The sequence below is a fragment of the Panthera pardus genome, unplaced genomic scaffold (assembly GCF_024362965.1).
Source record: "Panthera pardus isolate Hobbes unplaced genomic scaffold, ASM2436296v1 HiC_scaffold_21, whole genome shotgun sequence".
Taxonomy (NCBI): Eukaryota; Metazoa; Chordata; class Mammalia; order Carnivora; family Felidae; genus Panthera; species Panthera pardus.
The window spans coordinates 3,791,069-3,811,534 of record NW_026526777.1 but is presented as its reverse complement, the minus strand read 5'-3'; the positions used below and the strand labels follow the sequence as shown (position 1 = coordinate 3,811,534).

At 44.1% G+C, this 20,466-nt stretch overlaps 2 protein-coding genes across 2 annotated transcripts; both read left to right on the top strand.

The window, feature by feature from the left end:
- The first annotated feature begins 6,536 nt into the window (after positions 1-6,536).
- Positions 6,537-9,489, top strand: LOC109257214 (olfactory receptor 6N2). Its single transcript, XM_019433175.2, has one exon. The coding sequence runs from the start codon at positions 7,609-7,611 to the stop codon at positions 8,665-8,667; it is 1,059 nt and encodes a 352-aa protein (XP_019288720.2). The 5' UTR covers positions 6,537-7,608; the 3' UTR covers positions 8,668-9,489.
- Positions 9,490-19,091: 9,602 nt separating this feature from the next.
- LOC109257323 (olfactory receptor 6N1) lies at positions 19,092-20,151 on the top strand. The gene has a single exon (XM_019433358.2). The coding sequence runs from the start codon at positions 19,177-19,179 to the stop codon at positions 20,149-20,151; it is 975 nt and encodes a 324-aa protein (XP_019288903.2). The 5' UTR covers positions 19,092-19,176.
- The last annotated feature ends 315 nt before the right edge of the window (positions 20,152-20,466 follow it).

The window sequence follows — 20,466 nt, the reverse complement described above, 5'->3', positions numbered from 1 at the left end:
CTACATATTGGATTTGCTTGGTGAGAGCCCTCACGACCAATTATGCCCAGCCAAGATGACTTTCCTGCTGCCGACACCGATCCAAATTCTTTGTAAACAACACACACACACACACACACACACACACAGAGACAGACACACACACACACACACACACACACACACACACATTTCTCAATTTTCCTTAAAAGTCCCTCCTGTTTGTTCCCTAGGATGACACAATCTCGGTTGCTACCTGAATCTGTGCTCTCCAAATCACTATTGTGAGACCCCAAATAAATGCTTTCACTTGTTTTATTTCAGCTCTGACTCCTTTTTAAAAATTTTTTAAACATTTATTTATTTTTGAGACAGAGCATGAATGGGGGAGCGTCAGAGAGAGAGGGGGACACAGAATCTGAAGCAGGCTCCAGGCTCTGAGCTGTCAACACAGAGCCTGACGTGGGGCTCAAACTCACAGACCACGAGATCATGACCTGAGCCGGAGTCCGACGCTCAACCAACTGAGCCGCCCAGACGCCCCAATTTCAGCTCTGTCTCTGTTCTCGGTGGGCGACGTTTATATTTATAGATTGCGTTGAAGTTCACATAAGAGAAAACTTGTGGAAGAATATCTGTTTGCTCTACATACACTTGAGGATTTTAGGCTGTATAAAGGCTTTCTGGGATTGGGCGAGATACCTTTTCAGGGGCGATGGCAAATAGAAGCAGCATCAAAACACTGGAGTCGAGAAATATTATTCAATATAAAGTGTGTGCGCGTGCGCGAACGTGGAAAGGGTTTCCAAACTATAGCTCCAGATCCATCTATGGTTCATGGACCCAATGGGATCTCTAGCCTGTTTGTGGAAATAAACTTTGGTTGGAACACAGCCGCGTACATTCATCTGGGTATCGTCTATGGCTACTTGTGTCCTACAAGTGCAGACTGAGTGGCTGTGTCGGAACCCAAAAGGCCTGCAGAGCCTCAAGTATTTACCTTGTAGCTCAATAAAAAGTTTGCCCGTGCCTTTGTACAGTATTTACATGTTATCCTATAAAGTATAGACTGGGGGTGGGAGGGAGGGCAGGGTGGGTGATGGGTATTGAGGAGGGCACCTTTTGGGATGAGCACTGGGAGTTGTATGGAAACCAATTTGACAGTAAATTTCATATATTAAAAAATTAAAAAAAATAAAGTATAGACTGGGAAACTTTAACAGATTACATTATAGTTCTAGGGCAAATTATATTCTTAGCACAAATTAATGAAGTGTTTGCTTATCGTTTTTATATTTGTTCGCAATTTGGCATCTCACCACTGGTGGCTCTGGTGCGGAGACGGCATCCTTAGATGTGTTGAGGAACACTTTTTTTTATTATTATTTTAAATATTTTTAATTTTTTTAAACGTTTACTCATTTTGGAGAGAGACACAGAGCATGAGTAGGGGAGGGGCAGAGAGAGAGGGAGAGAGAGAATCCCAAGCAGGCTCCACACTGTCAGCACAGAGCCCATCGTGGGGCTCAGTCTCACGACCCTGAGATCACGATCTGAGCCGAAATCAAGAGTCAGATGCTTAACCAGCTGAGCCACCCAAACACCCCAAGAACGTGTTTTATATAACTTTGAAGAAAAGGATCCAGGGCTTTGTCACAGGGATCTCTACTCAGTCAGCAGTGACACTCAGAAGTTGTCCTAATAACCTCAAAGGGAAACCTAAAGAGTATATTCATCAAGTTTGTAGGTCACATGAAGTTGGCAGATGAGAGAGTCAGGATCTTTTAGCATCCAAGCACTTGGGAAACAGATGAGTGACACAAGATAGACTGTAATGGAGGTAAGGAAGGGTCTTGTGTCTGGGCAGCAAAACAAAAACAGAAAGTACAATAACCACAACAAACCCTCCAAACAAATATGGATAGGAAAAAAAAATCTTTGTATCCATTCATTAAGGCATTATTAGGGTCTTCTCTATGCCAGGCACTGTGTCAGAAAGAGGGATTTAGCATGGAACAGACAAATATGGAATAGACAAACATAATCTCTGCCTTAATGAAGCTTACAGTTCCATTTGAAAATAGATAGTGGATGTAAGTTACTAGAAATGAGATGAATTCATAAATAAAGAGTTTTCTGGAAACATATAACAGAAGAATCTGGCCTACCCTGGTTGTAAACGTTGAGTACATTTATGGAGGGTGGATGGGGGGGACAATTATCTGGGAACCCTTTTTAAAAATTCTTATTTATTTTATTTTTGAGAGAGAGAGAGAGAGAGAGAGAGCAGGAAGGCATAGATAGAGAGGGTGAGAGAGAATCCCAAGCAGACTCCACACCGTCAGTGCACAGCCCAACATGGGGCTTGAATTCACAAACCATGAGATCATGACCTGAACCAAACTCAAGAGTCAGACGCCCAATGTACTGAGCCACCCAGGTGTCCCAGGGAACCCTTTCCTTAATTCATACAATGAACAGTAATTGAATATCTACTTTGTGCAAAAGGAAAAATACCAGCACTGAATGATAGTGTTAAACTTGGTCTCTGTCTTCACTGACTTTGTAATTTATTGGTAAATAGCGAGAAATAAGCATATAAATCAATAATTAAAATGTGTGCTATGAAAAGAATCTCCTAGTTGCAATGACAAAATAAAGGTTGGAAGATAGGGTGTTTACGTAATGTGGTCAGGTAGGACATCTTTGAAGAAGAGACATTAAGGTGGAGACCAAAGAATGAGGAGGTGCTACCCTGGAGGAGGAGACAGAGGTACACAACAATGGGGTTTTGTTGTAGAATGTTCCAAGCAGAGTGGAGTGTGATTCCAAAACTTAGGGCATGTAGCTGATTTCTCTTTTTATGTGAAATCTTTGTAGCCTTGTTGCTGTTTTCAGTGCCAAGGCAGAGACAAACTCAAGCCCATCTGGGATAGGGTGACCGGTATGCTGAAGGACTTTGAGGTGGGACAGTCGGAGGTCCTTCCGCTAGAAGCAAAGATAATCAAGTCAGGACATGAAAGCCGTGCTCTAGTGTTGGTGAAATAGAGTCATATGGGGTCCAGAAGGTCACTTCAGGACCAATGTGTGAGAGTGACAAAGAGATGAGTTTCAGTTCCTGGAAACTCACATTTCAACAATTCAGATTGGTACTTTTATTTTGTAACAAGTCAAGTCCTCAATCGGGAAACTATAAATTAATGTTGGACACACTAGACAGGAAAATGGTATAATGGCAGGGAGGGGAAGAAACTTAAAGTATATGCATCACCTAGTGTGTACTTTTACGCGCTGCCTTTTATGTATTTTATCGGAGAAATGGAAGACATTGAAAGGCAGCTATGGTGTTCTCACAGGAGACCAACATCAGACTAAGCCACTCTGTGATTGTGATGATATGAGGAAAAAAAAATCTTGTAGAAGCATGTACAAACATGAGATCACCATACAAACTATAAAAAAGAATCTCCCTCTCCTAGCTAATATGAATGACTGTTGCTTCTCTATCAGTTACAGCTTTTGCCTGACTTCTAGATAAGATTCATTAAGACGCCTGCTCATAGATTTATGTCCAGTAACTGGCGGGATTCACTTGAGATAAAGCCCTGCTTCCAGGAGGCTGACCCCAGATCACCTAACACGAATCCATGAATCCTTTGGAAATTCCACTGTGTGTCCCCCCTCATGGCGGTGAGTCAGTAGAACCCATTCCATTAAACAACAGGTAGGTGGACACATTTTAGAACGAATGTAGTTTCTTTTTACAGTCCTCTCACGTAATCCTCACCACATACATTTATACACAAGAAAATACAGACTCAAGGACACAAATGACTGCCTAAGGGCAGGCTGGCAAAGAGCGGGGGTCAGGAGTACAAGCCTTGAGACAGTCACCACTTGGGACTTTGGTTATGTCTCTTCAACCGCTACCAACATTCCTGAGCTTAGAAGTGATGAACAATGGTTCTGAGGCCAGAGCGTGGGCGCTTATAGCCGTGTGACCTGGGGCACATCATGAGAGTCTCTGTGCCTTGGTTTCCTCAAACGTGAAACGGAGTAGCCACGGCACCAACCTCACCGGGTAACTGCAAGGGTTAGTGCAAGGGCCGTGCCGAGCAAGATACGTGTGACCTAGCAGAGGCTCAGTAAATGGGTATTTTATTAGAGCTGTGGTTGAAGTGAACGTTTCTGAGGCTCCAAAACCCATGCTTCCTCCGACCCCCAGAACAGGCAGCTCCAATCAGAGAGGCATCTCAAAGAAAGAGAGATGTAGGGTTGAATCAGGCACACGATCGGGGAAGTGATTGTTCAGAAAGAGGTGGGGAAACGCGGTCTCTTCGGGCCTGTGAGGTGAGACAGGAAATGCAAGGGTGCATTGGTTATGGGAAGGGAGGTGATAGGATGGGGCTGTGTTTTTCAGAGCCAGAGTCCAAGAGTCTGTGTGCAGAAGTCAGTGGTGATAGGAGTGGGGTGGGCATGGAGGAAGCGGTGACAAGATAGGGAGTGTTTGGGGACAGCCTCTTGGAGCCCAGGTGGTGGAAGGCAACGTGGCATCTGTCCGAGTGCCTCCCAGGAGGCTGGCTTGAGCCAGATTCTCACCTGCCTCTGGGGCTGGAGGTCTCTCCCTTGCCTGCGCCCCTTGTGGCCCGAAACAGTCAGAGTGGGCTCAGGGGACCCTGACCCATGGGGATAGGACTCTCTGAAGAGAAGAAAAGGCTCCTGGATCCAGTCTTGGTCTCCCACATATGTCTGAGCCAGGAAAGACGGAAGCAGATGTGGGCGATGTTCAACTGCTGGTAGGTGAGCCGACCGCCACACTAGCTATGCGATTCTGGGACCCAGAACACGGGATTTGAAAACAGCTAATATTTTGAAATCAGAGAGTTGGCTTAGTGGAAAGATGACTGAAATAAGGATTTGGAATGTCCTGTTGTGAGAATCATAGACTACCACATTGGAAGAGACTTTGAAGGCCATCCTGTCCATCGTCCTCCCCATTCGATACTTAAATTCACTCTACAACCGAGAGAGTGGCTAACTGTGCTAACACCTGCTTTGAAAATGTTGAGAGACAGGAAGCTGCCCTGTGTGTGCTGCACGGAGGGCAGAACGTGGGGGCTCCTGTGAAAATTATTCATGACACAGGAACGGTGAATACAAAGATCATGAGGTGTTTTATCATCTCAGAAGCAGACGTATTTGAAAAGACTTCACCCAGAGGCGCTTGTGTGGCTCTGTCAGTTGAGCGTCCAACTCTTGATTGAGGTTCAGGTCATGATCTCAGGGTCTATGGGTTTAAGCCCTGCGTCGGGCTGTGAGCTGCCAGCGTGGAGCCTACTTGGGATTCTCTGTCTCCCTCTCTCTGCCCAACCACCACCCCTCTCAAAATAAATAAATAAACATTAAAAAAAAGAAAAAGAAAAAGAAGGACAAAACTTCACCTAGAGAGGGGCGTATGCAGGCTCTCTAACTGGGGAGGTTAAAGACACTTGCTGACATAAGAATTTTAGATCCAGAAGGTGGGTGCTTCTGGAATTATTCCATGTTTGCAAGACCTTACCGATCTACACAAACCGTCGGTTTCAGAAAAGCTAATTGGCGGAAGGATAAAACATCATCAATAACAATTACACACAAAAGATGATAAAGAATACTTGTTGAATTTAACTTCTCTGGGTGGGGAAGGGTAATGGGTTCTTCAACAGGGTTACAGGAAGCGATGCAAGAAAAAATTATGATGCTAACTTCCTGTAGAAAAAAAATTAATGTTTATTTATTTTTGAGAGAGAGAGAGAGAGAGAGAGGGAAAGACAGCACGAGCAGGGGAGGGTCAGAGAGAGAGGGAGACAAGAATCCAAAGCAGGCTCCAGGCTCTGAGCTGTCAGCACAGAGCCTGATGCGGGGCTCGAACCCACGAACCGCGAGATCATGACCTGAGCCGAAGTCTGCCCCCTACCGACTGAGCCACCCAGGTGCCCCATTAAGTTCCTTTAGATATATGGAGCCCATGATGCCGTGGGGACAACAAGAAGGATGTGTTCAGGGGCAATTAAAAAATATCAGTTAAATTCAGGCTACAAAAAAGTTCAAGCACATTGGAAAAACATTAACGAGTTCATAGGTTTGTGCTTTGTTATTCTGGGCATTGGTGCGGACACACAGCAGTTAATTAAGTACTACCTTTACTCTCAAGGATCTTGCCAATTCAAGGGGGAGAGCACACTCATTATAAAGGTACTACAGCGTGTTTAGCGGGCACTGTAAACATTACGAGACATAGAAGAAGGAACAAGGGAGTCAGGAAAGGCTTCACTGAGGAGTTGACACTTGACCTAATATTGAAGGATGAGAAACAGTGGCCAGGTGGAGAAAAAAGAGAGAGGGGCAAACCGGAAGCGCACGGTTAGGAGGGGCACAGATGTCAGAAATGCAATGAAGCAAAGATTTATGTGTTAACATTATTTGTCTCCTATAATTAGAGAGGTGAATGCGCGTTCCCTGCAGATCCAAGAGGTCACAGAGAAGTGCCTTAAACACTGATTGCTTTGAATCAATTGAGCATTTTAAAGTCTCAAACTCAGAAGTTTATTTGCGCTGCGGGGCACATGGGTTTAGGAGTAACATTTGAGTTTGAGTGAGTGGTATGGGCTGAAGGGAAAGCGTATGGGCTGCGTTAATTGTTATATTTACTAGTTTGATTTAAAAAATGGTTTCATTGAATACCTTGAATGTGAAAACCATTGTCCCAAGTATTAGGACTACAAAAAGAAGACACAGCAGCTTGTCAATATGGAAGCTAGAGTTTGGACAGCCCTCTCCAGAGGCACTGTGACCTCTACCGGGTATGACATGGCTGACACTGGCCACCATTTTTATGCATTTGTAGTCACATTGCGATGTTTTGTGTTGGTGGTTTCTTTTCTCTCTCTCCCTCCCCCTCTCCCTCTCCCTCTGTCTCTCTCCCTTCCTGTCTCTCTGTATCTGCTGCACACTGTGCTTGAAAACAATTAGAATGCGCCACACTTTTTTGGCATGAAATTTCACCAAGCCAGCTCTGTATCCCCAACCTCTAGTCATACAATCAGTTTTGTGAAAATGCAGGATGTATGTTTCCTGCCACCTGATCGGTTCTTTTGGAGTCCACAGTCTCACCAGATTTGTGAAACACCCCACTCCTCTTTCCGCCAGAAACACCCACAAGGCGAATTCACACCTTCGCCTCTGAGGTTGAGGTTAGAAGAGTTAAACATCAGTGATGCTTTAAAAACTGCATCTGATGATGCCAGGCATCTGGCTGGCATTCTTCCTAAGGGGGTAAGTCCCAGGTCACTGGGGGAACCTCCCCCGTTGCCTCGCTATAGAAGAGAACACGCATTTCCCTAAGTCCGTCTCTCTCCTGCTCAGCATTTGCTCATGTACTTCTTGTCTGAACTGTCTATTTTCTTCATTTCTCTAACTAACTGCTACTGTGCCTGGAAAGTTCTGGAGCTTCCTCCTCTGAGAAGCCTCTCAGTCACCCTGGTCTGAGAAACGAGGGATTCTGTGTCTCCCTCTCTCACTGCCCCTCCCCTCTCACTCTCAAAAAGAAATACACATTAAAAAAAATTTAATGAAAAAAAGAGTAATAAAATGCAGCCTTTAAATAAATTTAAAAACACAATAAAGAGAAATGAAGTGTTGAGTTGGGCTTGGCGGTCACCTCCACTCAGTTTCTTCTCCTTCCCTTCCCCACCCCAGCCTCCCATGGAACGGAGAAACCATTCGAGCCTGGCTGAGTTCGTGTTCCTTGGTTTCCCCAAAGTGGGACATGTCAGGGGCTGGCTTTTTGCCCTGTTGCTGTTGGCATATCTGTTCACTTTCTGCGGCAACTTGCTCACCTTCTTGGCCATACGACTGAACGCAGCCCTGCACACACCCATGTACCACTTTGTCAGTATACTCTCCTTATTGGAACTGTGGTATACGGCCACCACCATCCCCAACATGCTAGCCAATCTTCTCCGTGAGAAGAAGACCATTTCTTTTGCTGGATGCCTCCTTCAGACCTACTTCTTCCACTCCCTAGGGGCCTCTGAATGCTACCTTCTTACAGCCATGGCCTATGACCGATACCTGGCCATCTGCCGACCCCTCCACTACCCTGCAGTTATGACCCCGACACTCTGTGGCAAGTTGGCTGCTGGTTGTTGGACTTGTGGCTTCCTGTGTCCCATTTCTGAAGTCATCCTGGTCTCCCAGCTCCCCTTTTGTGGCTATAATGAAATTCAACACATCTTCTGTGACTTCCCACCTCTGCTGAGCCTGGCCTGCAAGGACACATCCACTAATGTCCTTGTGGACTTTGCTATCAATGCCGTCATCATCCTTATCACCTTCCTCTTTATTATGGTTTCTTATGGAAGAATCATCAGTGCTGTACTGAAGATAAAAACAGCAGAAGGAAGAAAGAAGGCCTTCTCTACCTGTGCATCACATCTCACTGTGGTGCTCGTCTTTTTTGGGAGTATCATTTTCATGTATGTGCGCCTGAAGAAGAGCTATTCCCTGACCCTTGACCGGACACTTGCTGTAGTCTACTCTGTACTAACACCACTCGTCAACCCAATTATCTACAGTCTTCGTAACAAGGAACTCATTAAGGCCATCAAAAGGACCATCTGCCAGAAGTCAGGAAGGGCTCACCATTGACTCTCTACCAAGGTCCTTCTTCCATTTTAGGGTTGGCCTCAGAAACGTTCTATGTACCTTGGTCCTGGCGTTGAATAATCTTCCCATTATCACACATGCTATGGATCCCATCTCCTCTTGCCTTCTCAAAGTACGTTTTTCTTTTATTTCCTACGTCTTTATGTTTTCCATTTTTCACTTGATCAGTGCTTTCAGCATTTAAGAATACTTTAGAATCTTCCTTCTTAGAAACAAGCACACATATTTCCCTGGGCATACATTCCCAGCCAGCTACAGGTCTATTTCTTAAGCTCTCATTTCCAATTAAACTTCTCAACGTGATTAATGACACAGTCTACCTCCTCGTCTTCACTCCCTACACATTTTGCAACCCACTGCCATCTGGCTTTGGCTCAGAGCTTTCAAAAAATATTGTGTCAAGCTCATTAATGACTTCCATGCTGCCTTATCTGTTAGACTCGTCTTGTCTTTCCTCTTATATATTTTTATTTATTTATTTTAAATTTCAATCCAAATTAGTTAGCATATAGTGTGATAATGATTTCAGGAATAGAATTTAGTGACTCATCACTTACATATAACACCCAGTGCTCATCCCAACAAGGGCCGGCCCATTTAACCCATCCCACCACCCAACGCCCCTCCAGCAACCCTTGGTTTGTTCTCTGTATTTAGGAGCCTCTTGTGGTTTGTCTCCCTCTCTGTTATCTTATTTTTGCTTCCCTTCCCCTATGTTCATCTGTTTTGTCTCATAAATTCCATATATAAGTGAAATCGTATGATATTCATCTTTCTTGAACTCTTGATATACATGACCAATTCTTTTTTAAAAAGTGGTCTCTTCGCTTTGATTGCATCATTATCTCTTGATTTTCTCCTTCTTCATTGACTCCATCTTTCTGTCTTTTTTGTCCTATCTTACTTGATGCTTGAGGTGTCCTTATGGCTTTCAATTTCGTACCTATGACAGAACTCTTTGAATTCTTCAAATGCATTAAGACTTGAATGGATCTGAGAATTCGCACCGATTTCCCACCAGACCTTCATTTGGTTCAATCCTTCTCATTGTGTGAGTTTCTGTTCAAATGTCACTTTCAAGTGACATTAACTTCTAGAGGACTTCTTGAACGCCCACCTAATGTATGTTACTCATTTTTTTTTCTCTTTTGAATTATGTTTGCTTTCTTCAAAATGTGTTCTACAACTTATATATGTATATGTAGGTAGATAGGTATAGATATTGGTATTATATAGATATTATATGTCATTCTTTCCTACAAGTCCATAAACTGCATTTGGTCTGAAATCATGTCAGTTTTGTTATTCACTGTATGTCCAGAATTTAACGAGTGTTTAAACGTGCTGAGTATCAATAAAAATGCCAAGAATGAAAAATGTAATCAATCTTACCTACTCCTATCACTCACACGTTTTGATCCCTACTTTGATCACTACTGGAACCCACTCTTTCCTAGAATGCTTTGATCCACACCAGTTGAACTCACCCGTGTTTCCTACACAACCAGCCTCAACTTGTCCGTAACCATGTAACACTTTGCCATTTAACACTTTTTGGCTAATAACTGACAACTAACCCTTATTAACCACTAACTGTGTGCTGCTCTCAGTGATTTTTCTGGATCTCTATTTCTTTATTCACAAACGGTGGTGGACGAGTAAGCGAGCGTTAGGTGACGTTCCCTGCTAACATGATACAGTTCTAAGACCCCATTTAACCCTTTACTTTCTTAGATGTTCTTTGGGGGGCCTGGAATTCCAAGGCTAGTAATTTATCACAAACATAAGAGTTTTTTTCTGAGTCACAAATTTCCCAGAATCTTTTAAGATTCCTCATACATTTATTACATTTTCTAGGTGTTCAAACAATTACCTCAAATATAAGACCTTTCTTAGCCATGCAGATTAATTGAACATTGAAACTATTTTTCTTATGTATAGCATATGGATATGAAGTTATAAAAACTCTGTGTGTGTGTGTGTGTGTGTGTGTATATATATATATATATATATATATATAGTATGCAAACATATAAACACACATATATGTAACTTTCAAAACTCCTTAGAACAAAGAGGGAAGAAATCATGATCCTCATTTATAGATGAGACTGCTTTAGTATTTCTTTGCCTATATTTTAATGCCTCACCTTTCTTATTTCTGTATCCATTTTTCTCTCTATATTATTGTGTATTGCAACTATTACTTCTCTATATGGTCCTTAGACATGTATGGGGAGCAGGAAGCTTTCACACTATCCCTTCCTACTTCCTACTTCTGAGAAAGCCATCATCTTCCTTTCTCATCCAGCCCCCCCATGCTTACGTTAAATATAGCAGAACCAAAATTTCCATGGAAAACAGAAAGCAAAGCATTCAGAAGTGATAGAAGAGAACACTCTCCTTTCTTCTGGCCTGTTTCCTAGTTTGTTTTACACCCACTCTGATTTTGTTTTTGTTCTGCTACACTCGAGTAAATTATGACCCACGTGCAGCCACTGTTTGTGGAACCACAACCCTTGCATTACACGGAATCTACAACTTGGCAAAGAAATGAAAACGTGCAAGCTGGATGGGGGACCACCGATATTCAAAGGCATTGAAATTTACATACAGAGAACCGTGCAGGACATAAGTGTGCTACTCCGTGAACTTCCACAGGTTAATAAACTTTTATGTAAGGGACATTCAGAACAGAACTTCGGAGACATCTCCAAAATTTCCCCCACGCTCCTTCAGATCCGACACAACTCCTCTCCTGCCCCAGGACATCTAACCCGGCGTCTAACACTGAAGGTGGATTTTACATGTTCTGGTATTTTATAGAAATCGGTTCCGATAATTTACAGGCTTCTGTTTCTGCTTTCTTTCACTCAGCATCATGTTTACGAGATTCACCTCTACTGTCTTATTTTGCTGTAGATCTTTTACTTTCTCGGCTGCTATGGAATACACCACAATTTGATGCTAGGTATTTGCCTTACGCTTTTTGTTGTGGTCTTACATTTCCTTGTGTGGTTTGAAATTTCTATCTAGTATTGTTTTCCTTCTGCTTGAAGAGTTTTCTTTACTATTTCGTGCAATGCATGTCTACGGACAGTAATCTCTTTCACTCTTTTCCTGAAAATGTCTTTATTTCACCTCTTTAAAAATGTTTATTTTCTTTATTGTGCTACAGCTTGCATGCCATACAGTTCACCTATTACACTGTGCAACTCAGTGATGTTTAGTGTATTTTCAGACTTGTGCAACAATCATAGCAATCTAATTGTAGAATATTTGCCTCACCCTATCCTCCCCCGGCCCCCTACCCCAGGCATTTGCCTCTTCTGGCCATTGCATAGCAATGGAATCATAGGATATGTGTTCTTATTTCAACCAGCTTCTGTCACTTAGCGTAATGTTTTCAGAGTTCATCCATGCTGTAACATAGATTTTAATCCAGCCACATCAATACTTAAGTTAAATGCTAACATACATTTAATGCTAAATAATCTTCCATTGTGTGGATATACCATATTCTATCTGTCCATCCATCATTTGATGGACATTTAGATCATTCCCACTTTTTGACTGTTGTGGACAGTGCCTCTGTGTACGAGTTCTACTTCCGTTCTCTTGGGTAGACATACCTAGAAGTGGAATGACCGGGTCATATGGTGGCGGCAGGTTTAAATTTTTTGGAAACGGTTCAACTGCTTTCCAAGGTGACAGCGCCATTTTACATTCTCACAGCGGTACCGAGGGTCCTAATTTTTATATCCTCACCCCCACTTGTTACTGTCTGTCTTTTGCTCTTGGTCATCTCAGTGAGTTTCATATGAGGCAAGTTGTGGCCTCTCCCTATGAAATACAGGAAATCAAACCCTCCGTTGGGCAGCCAAAGTCACATAAATAGCCGGAAGAACAACTGAGATTTAAATCCAAAATTCCGAAGCAAGGCTCTTTTCCGGGCAAGATAACAGGAGAGTAGAGGGGTGGCTCCCATGTGCAAGCGAAGATAAGACCACTGTAGGTAGGAACAAAGGGCAGGATCAAGGGTCTGCTTCGAGTGTTGTGTCCTCAGCCCATCCCTGCCCTCACTCAGGGTCCAAGAAGCCAGTCACATTTTAGAAAGACCCTGTTATGATTGGAAGGTATGTGCTTTCTCGCAGGTCCCACAAGAGAAAGAGGTTCTCGCAGGACTCTGTTTGCCGCCCAAACCCCCACCCCAATTACTGTATTGTGTCGAAGAAAATCATCTCCCTGAGAGATGTTCTATCTCAAGCCGGGCGGGTAGTTCCTATTACTGAGGTGAACTCACAGGTGATGAAGGACCACTGGTTAGTGAACTTCCTGTGTCTCAGTTCCCTCTCTGAGAGAGCACTTTGAAAACCCCAGGAGGGCTGCTCCGAAGGCCCAGGGGCTTCTGTCTCTATGAGGACCTATCAAGGACACAGTCACGAGAGAGGAGTCCCTCATGCTGGGACGGACTCCCACGGGCCCCATCAAAGTGCTTCAATCCCTTCCAGCTCCGGGGTGCCCCATGTGACCATAAATGAGAGGGGAAGAAGTGAGCAGAGAGCTTTCTCCCAGCTCCAGACTCTGAGCCATGACTGGACTGCCCGTGGCAAGACGTGCAGAGTGCTCCCCACCATTGGGCTCTGGGTAAGGATGCTGTCGCTCAGGCACATTTGCCCCCAGGTCCTTCTCTGGTTGGGGCACTGGGAAGAAACCGAGGGAATTCAGAACTAAGGAGAAGTATCAGATAATTAGGGTCCACAGACATATCATTCAGAACATGAAACCTATTTAAAATAAAACATACACAGATATTCTGCCTTGCTAATGCTATCATACAGTCTGCGTGCAGAATGAGCAAATAGGGCTCTTTTAAAACTAGTATGATCCTGCGCAAGCCATGTCCCTTGTCTGGGTCCCAGTTTCCTCTCTTGCACCATGAAGACACAGAATGAGATCATCTAAAATGGAATCCCCTCCTGACCCAGCGCTTTGGCCCTATGCCTAAATAATTAGATACTATGGAGAATGCAATGGTGAGAACTAGAGCATAGAATGAAAAAGATTTGTTCTAAAAGCATTTTGGAGTAAGAGGAACACAGTACGTTTGAAAAGGACCCACGTAAGATAACTGCTAATTCATACATGAGATGCACGTGTTAGGTTTCATGAGAGATCTAATTCCAATATCAGGAGACCGAAGGGAGGAGACGAGTAGTTAGTTGTGAGATAAGGGTCTGGACAAATCATCCTGGCTGCCATCGATTCTTTCATTTCCTACCACAACTGGGACATCGGTCGCTGTGCCAAATCCTCCGGGAGGCGGGACGTAAAGTGAGACATCTTTAATTTCAAAATCCTCACAGAAAGTCGCTTCGGAATAAAATAATGAATGGAAAACACTGCAGCACTTGACAGGGTATAGTCGGAGGCAAAGTGAGGAAGGACTACTGGGAATTCAGCAGGGGAGATTGGTGGGGGAGACTGGTGTTCACTGTAGACGCTCAAGGAAAGACAGTGGTGGACTTGAACCCCCAAATGGTTAGATGTCTACAGACTGACTCAGGAAGAAGTGTCTTGGGGGATGCATTGCAAACAAAAAGATTAAAACGAAGTACAGGGACCCATTTGGCAAACGGTGAAATTTCTATGATGATGGTGAAAACAGTGTCTAAAGCACGAATCTGGACCAGAATGACAGGGATTTTCTGTAAGCAGAAGTAGGGATAATGGGTGGATCTCAGTGACCCAGTTTACAGACTGAAGTTCTTTGACAACAGACAGAATTGTCTTATGGGGCAAGAAACTTCAGCCTCCTTATTATTCTTTTTTTGTGGTAGTGTTAAAAGATCTTTTATTTTTATGAATTCATGGGAATGTCTGATACAGTTAAGATATTTTTCATGATCCACAATTTCTGACAACTGATGAATGGATAAAGAAATTGTGGTTGATATATATAATGGAATACTACTTGGCAATGAGAAAGAATGAAATCTGGCCTTTTGTAGCAACATGGATGGAACTGGAGAGTGTGATGCTAAGTGAAATAAGTCAGACAGAGAAAGACAGATACCATATGTTTTCACTCTTATGTGGCTCCTGAGAAACTTAACAGAAGACCATGGGGGAGGGGAAGGAAAAAAAAATTTAGAGAGGCAGAGAGCCAAACCATAAGAGACTCTTAAAAATGGAGAATAAACTGAGGGTTGATGGCGGGTGGGAGGGAAGGGAAAGTGGGTGATGGGCACTGAGGAGGGCACCCGTTGGGATGACCACTGGGTGTTGTATGGAAACCAATTGGACAACAAATTTCATATTAAAAAAGATATTTTTCATGATCCAATGAAACCCAAGATTATGGGAGCTCCAAAGAGAATTGGTATTTCCTCAAGTTTCTTCCAACACTGACTCAATATCTCTCAGTTTTGGAAACTGAATTAAAACAGTAATTAGAAATATCAAAAGAAAATTAAATAATAATTTTAAAAAGACAACGTAAGGGGAAACCATCAGGTTTTTTTTTTTTGTTTGTTTGTTTTTTGTTTTTTTGCTATATTGGGTGGGGTGTGAGGGAGAGAGATGAGTAGCCAGAATCTCTGTGAATTGTGACCTGGGGATTGAAGCAGGTGTGGGGAACTAGTTTCAGGGAGAAATAATGCTTGACCTGGTTATGCTGACTTCGATTTCCCAGGTGGAGTATCCAGGGAGTGAATGTCAGCAGGACATCAGCGAGCAGAGAAACAAGGTCCTTTATCTCTAGGGGATACGTTCCAAGACCCCGAGTGATGCCTGAAACCACAAATAGTCCTAAATCCTACATATGCTATGTTTTTTTCCAATACATACATACCTATGATAGAGTTTAATTTATAAATAGAATTAAATTTGTAATTAACAAACAATAAGAGTTACCAACAGTAATAAAACAATTATGACAATACACGGTAATAACAGTGATGTGCATGTGGCTTTTCTCTCTCTCAAAATATCTTACCGTACTGTACTCACCCTTCTTGTGATGATGTGAGATGACAAAATGCCTAGGTGATGAGATGGAGGAGGTGAATGACGTAAGCGTTGTGACACAGCATTAGTCTACTAGTGGCCTTCTGATGATAGGTCAGAAGGAGGACCGTCTGCTTTCAGACGGCAGTTGACCACAGGTAACTGAAACTGTGGAAAGACAAACCGTGGATAAGGGGGACTATTCTGTAGCTTGAGACTAAGTCTTTGGAGTCATGTGGAAACCTTACCCTCTGAGGAAGGAAAGGGCAAGACGTTGCCTTCCATTATTCAACCTTGAGGCCAGCCCCCATATATCTGGAAGTTTAGCTAAGGTCACTAAACAATTCATCTTGAGTGTGGTTGGGAGGCCAGAGATGGAGCAGAAACTTTATATTTACACTTGAAGGGGAAGGAATGTAAAAAGCCTAGAATAAATATGATCTGAGTTGGATAGAAATGTTGGGATGATGTTTTATAGGAGGCACATCTGCACCTAAGATTTGAAGGAGGTAAAGGCAGAATTGGACAATGGGCAGGTATGGATTTGAAGCAAAGAAAACTAAGGCAAAGGGGAAATCTCTAATATTAAGATGGTTATTAAGGCTTTGCTGAAGCAAGATCACTCAGAAGGATCCTGCCCGGAAATGGTCTTCTGACATCTTAGTAGAGAAACATCCTATCTTTGGAATGAGAAAGTTTCGGCACAAGAAGATGGCATGTTGCCTGGGTTTAGAAGACGGTGCAGCCAGGAGCAAGCAGGGTAAATAACGTAGGTTTGGATGGGATGAGAGGGAGAAGTGAAAAGCAGCTTGGAGAACAGAGGAGGAGACTGGATGCGTTTGTAACACTTTGCCTTTGAGCAAGTGTTCCTTTCTGCCTAGAATACCTTTCTTGTGTTTTTTTCCACCTGGAAGTTCTGACCCTTTACTTCAAATAAAAATGATGTCTTCTGATGTGCCTTGGTGGCTCTGTTGCTTGGGCATCCAACTCTTAATTTTGGCTCAGGTCGTGATCTCATGGTTGATGAGATTGAGCCCTGCATCAGCATGGAGCCTGTTTAAGTTTCTCTCTCCCCTCCCCACCTCAATAAATAAATAAACTTAAAAAAAAATGATGTCTTCTGTGAGGTGGTCCTGATCTCCACTTCCAGCCCAGGGCTCATTCATGGCTCCTCCTGCATATGCAAATAAGCAGTTAGCTACCTTACCCAATTTGCTTTTTCATGTAACAAATATTTCTTGATTCATTCATTATCATGGTCCAGACCCAACTGTAGGCACCTGAGATTCATCAGGGAGCAAAACAGAAAATCTCCCTGCCCTGGTGGAGCTTGCGTTGTCATAGGGGAGAGAAACCACAAATAGTTGAGATGACAAGTAAGCTCATTTGTATCGTTAGGACACGTAAGTACCGTGGAAAGGATTAAATGGGGAGTACAGAAAGGTGGTGCTAGGACAGGACCTGGGCGTGGGGAAGGAGGCAGACTCCAGTTCTATTTAGGGCAGCTCAGGCAGGGCTGCTGGGGAGGGCAGATCTGTACCAAGGCTTGGAACAAATGAAAAAGCTACTCAAGGGGAGATTTGGCAGAAGATGGCTCGAGGAAGAGAAAGCTACAACAAAGACTATAAGCTGTTAGGTCACTGAAGAGGTTTGAGCAGTGAAGGCAGGGCCTGACTTGAAATGGAAAGGACAGATGTGGCTGCAGTGTCGAGGACAGGCTACAGACGGACCAACACAAGTAGGATCTGTTAGGAGTCCATTACAGTGATGGAGGTGAGCGAGGTCATGGCTCGAACCCAGTGAAAACCAGCTCCCGGATTTGGCAGAAATACAGAAGCAATGACAACTGTGAGAATTTGGGTCCATGAGCTGCAAGACTGTGACGGTCCATGTGGGAGAGGCGAGGCCTAGTCGGGGAGACCGTGTTGGCTGGGGAGTCTATTTAGAAAGCTGTCTAAACATCTGTGGTGCTTTCAGTCATGACATTGGATGGCATCGACCAAGGAGTGAGTTTACAGAGAAAGGAAAAAAGGAGAACCGACACTGACCGCTGTGAATTAGGAAGGTAGGTCAGGGAGAAAGAACTAGCAAAGGAGGTAAGGGGGGACCAGTCAAGTAGGAAGAAGCTGAATGATGGCACTCTGATAGGAAGATGTAGCCCTGAGAACCAATGAGATGAGTGTGTCAAAGGGCAGGACAGGGACCTCTGTCAAGGCTGGAGGATAGCCTGGGCAAGCTAAGGAACAGGAACTGGATGTGGTAAATGTGAGATAACTCGTGTGTGTGAAGAGGGGTGGTCTGATGGAGTGGTAGGTGGTGAAGGTCTGAATGGAAAGGTTTAAGAGAAAACCAACCATTAGGAATGAGAGTGGAGGCAGCTCTTTGGGGAGGGGGGGTGTTGTTGCAGGAACAGGGGAGGAAACGGACCAGCGGCTCTGGGATAAGTGAGTCAAGAGAAGGAATTTGGGGGGCTTGTCTTTTACTTGTTTAACAAGTGACAACAGGAGCACGTTTCTGTGATGATGCTGTGTTCCAATACAGAGCTGGTTGGCAATGAGTGGCCTTCTCTATTTTCTCTAGTAGAATATTAGTTGCCTAGCTTCACTTACTGTTTTAGCTCCCGTTCTAGGAACAATACCTCCAATACAGAAAATGTTCAATAAATTTTTGTCACATGGACCTCTCAGTACAAGTTAAATATTTGCCATCTAAAAAGCAGTAAACCAGAAGAACACACTCCAGGTTGGTGGAGGAGGAAAGCGGAAGGAAGGACCAACAAAGTGGCCACAGCTGGGAATAGAAATGCAAAGACATAGATTTGCCCCCTTGTTTTCTGTGGCTCTTATATTAACTCAAACCCCCTTGCCTTGACTGAGATTCACCCCCGAGTCCGAGACAGGTGAAACCCTGACCTACCTGCTCCTGGAGGATGCTGCCAGACCCGAGTCTCCATGAGGAAATGAGAGGGAGCCGAGGGTGAAAGGGCTGATGCTTTGGTATCCAGAAAGTTGAGGAAGAAAATAAACTGAAATTACAAATCAAAATATATAACTGAAATGATGTAATCTTGGTCCAGTATACTACGATATTTTATCAGTATAAATGACAAGGAATATAGGTAAATAATAAGATAAACCTTGGATGAGGAATACTGAAGTTTCCAAAACCTGTATAGTTTCCATTAAGCAAGATAACCGGGTTACACAATGGATTATGGAGGCCAAAAAATGGGCTGTGACACCAGAGATGGACTTAGAGTCTGATTACAAGAGCAGATACTCTGAAGGAAGCTGCTGACAATGGTAAGGGCTAGAAAGGGATCCAAACTCTGGCCTCTTAACGTATTTGCTGGGAGCCCTTTACTCTGGAGGTGGCAGAGGGGAGATAAAGTCCTTTGAGGGATCTTGTCCTTAGGATTTCTGTGGTTCAACTTTCTTCTTCATCCCTCCATGCCTCACAGTCTAGGAATATGAATGGTGAGCCATGGATGCTGGGAATTGGAGCCAGGTAACAGAGTTCATCATCTTGGGCTTTCCCCATCTCCAGGGTATCCAGGCTTACCTCTTTGTCTTGTTACTTCTAATTTATGTCACCACCGTACTGGGAAACCTGCTGGTATTCCTAGTGGTCCGCCTGGACTCCCAGCTCCACACACCCATGTACCACTTTGTCAGCATCCTCTCCCTGCTGGAGCTTGGCTACACGGCTGCCACCGTCCCCAAGATGCTGTCGAACCTGCTCAGGGAGGAGAAGACCATTTCTTTCTCCGGATGCCTCTTGCAAATCTATGTCTTTCACTCTCTTGGGGCCACTGAGTGCTATCTCCTCACAGCTATGGCTTATGACAGGTATTTAGCCATCTGCCGGCCCCTCCACTACTTCACCCTCATGACCCCAGCACGCTGCGCCAAGATCGCCGTTGGCTGTTGGTTGGGAGGTCTGGCTGGTCCAGTGGCTGAGATTTCCCTGGTGTCTCGTCTCCCTTTCTGTGGCCCCAATCGCATTCAGCACATCTTTTGTGATTTCCCGCCCGTGCTGAGCTTGGCTTGTACTGACACATCTATCAACGTCCTAGTGGACTTTGCTATCAACTCCTGCAAGATCCTGGCCACCTTCCTGTTGATCCTCAGCTCCTACGTCCAGATCGTCCGCACGGTGCTCAGGATTCCTTCAGTTGCAGGCAAGACCAAGGCCTTCTCCACCTGTGCCTCCCACCTGACCGTGGTTCTCATCTTCTACGGGAGCATCCTCTTTATGTACGTGCGGCTGAAGAGTAGCTACTCACTGGACTGTGACCGCGCCCTGGCTGTGATCTACTCGGTGCTCACACCTTTCCTCAACCCCTTCGTCTATAGCTTGCGCAACAAGGATATTAAGGAGGCCGTGAGGAGGCAGTTGAAGAGGTCAGGGATACTTATTGAAGTGAAGGTGGGGAAGGCAGGCCAAGGGAGAAGATGAGGTACGGTGACCCAGGGGGTCGCCAGTCACCGCAGATGAGAAGTCAAGCGTTGAGTGCTTTTCTACGTGGGATACAGAACTGGGGCAAGTGCTGCCTGGCTCTCAGCGTCCACATAACCGCCACACTGGAGCCACACGCGGCCAGAGACCAGAGATTGGAATGTGGTTTTCAAATCTCAGATGTTTGTATATCATACATAGGAATTTCGTCACATCTGGGCCTTACCTACTATATGTCAATATACAGTAAATTTGATGAATATTTAATGTAAATACATTTACTCGTATTCTAAACAATAATATTGAATAATATTG

Coding starts and splice junctions, on each gene's coding strand:
- LOC109257214 (XM_019433175.2), top strand. CDS start 7,609: ATGCAGCCTTTAAATAAATTTAAAAACACAATAAAGAGAAATGAAGTG.
- LOC109257323 (XM_019433358.2), top strand. CDS start 19,177: ATGGATGCTGGGAATTGGAGCCAGGTAACAGAGTTCATCATCTTGGGC.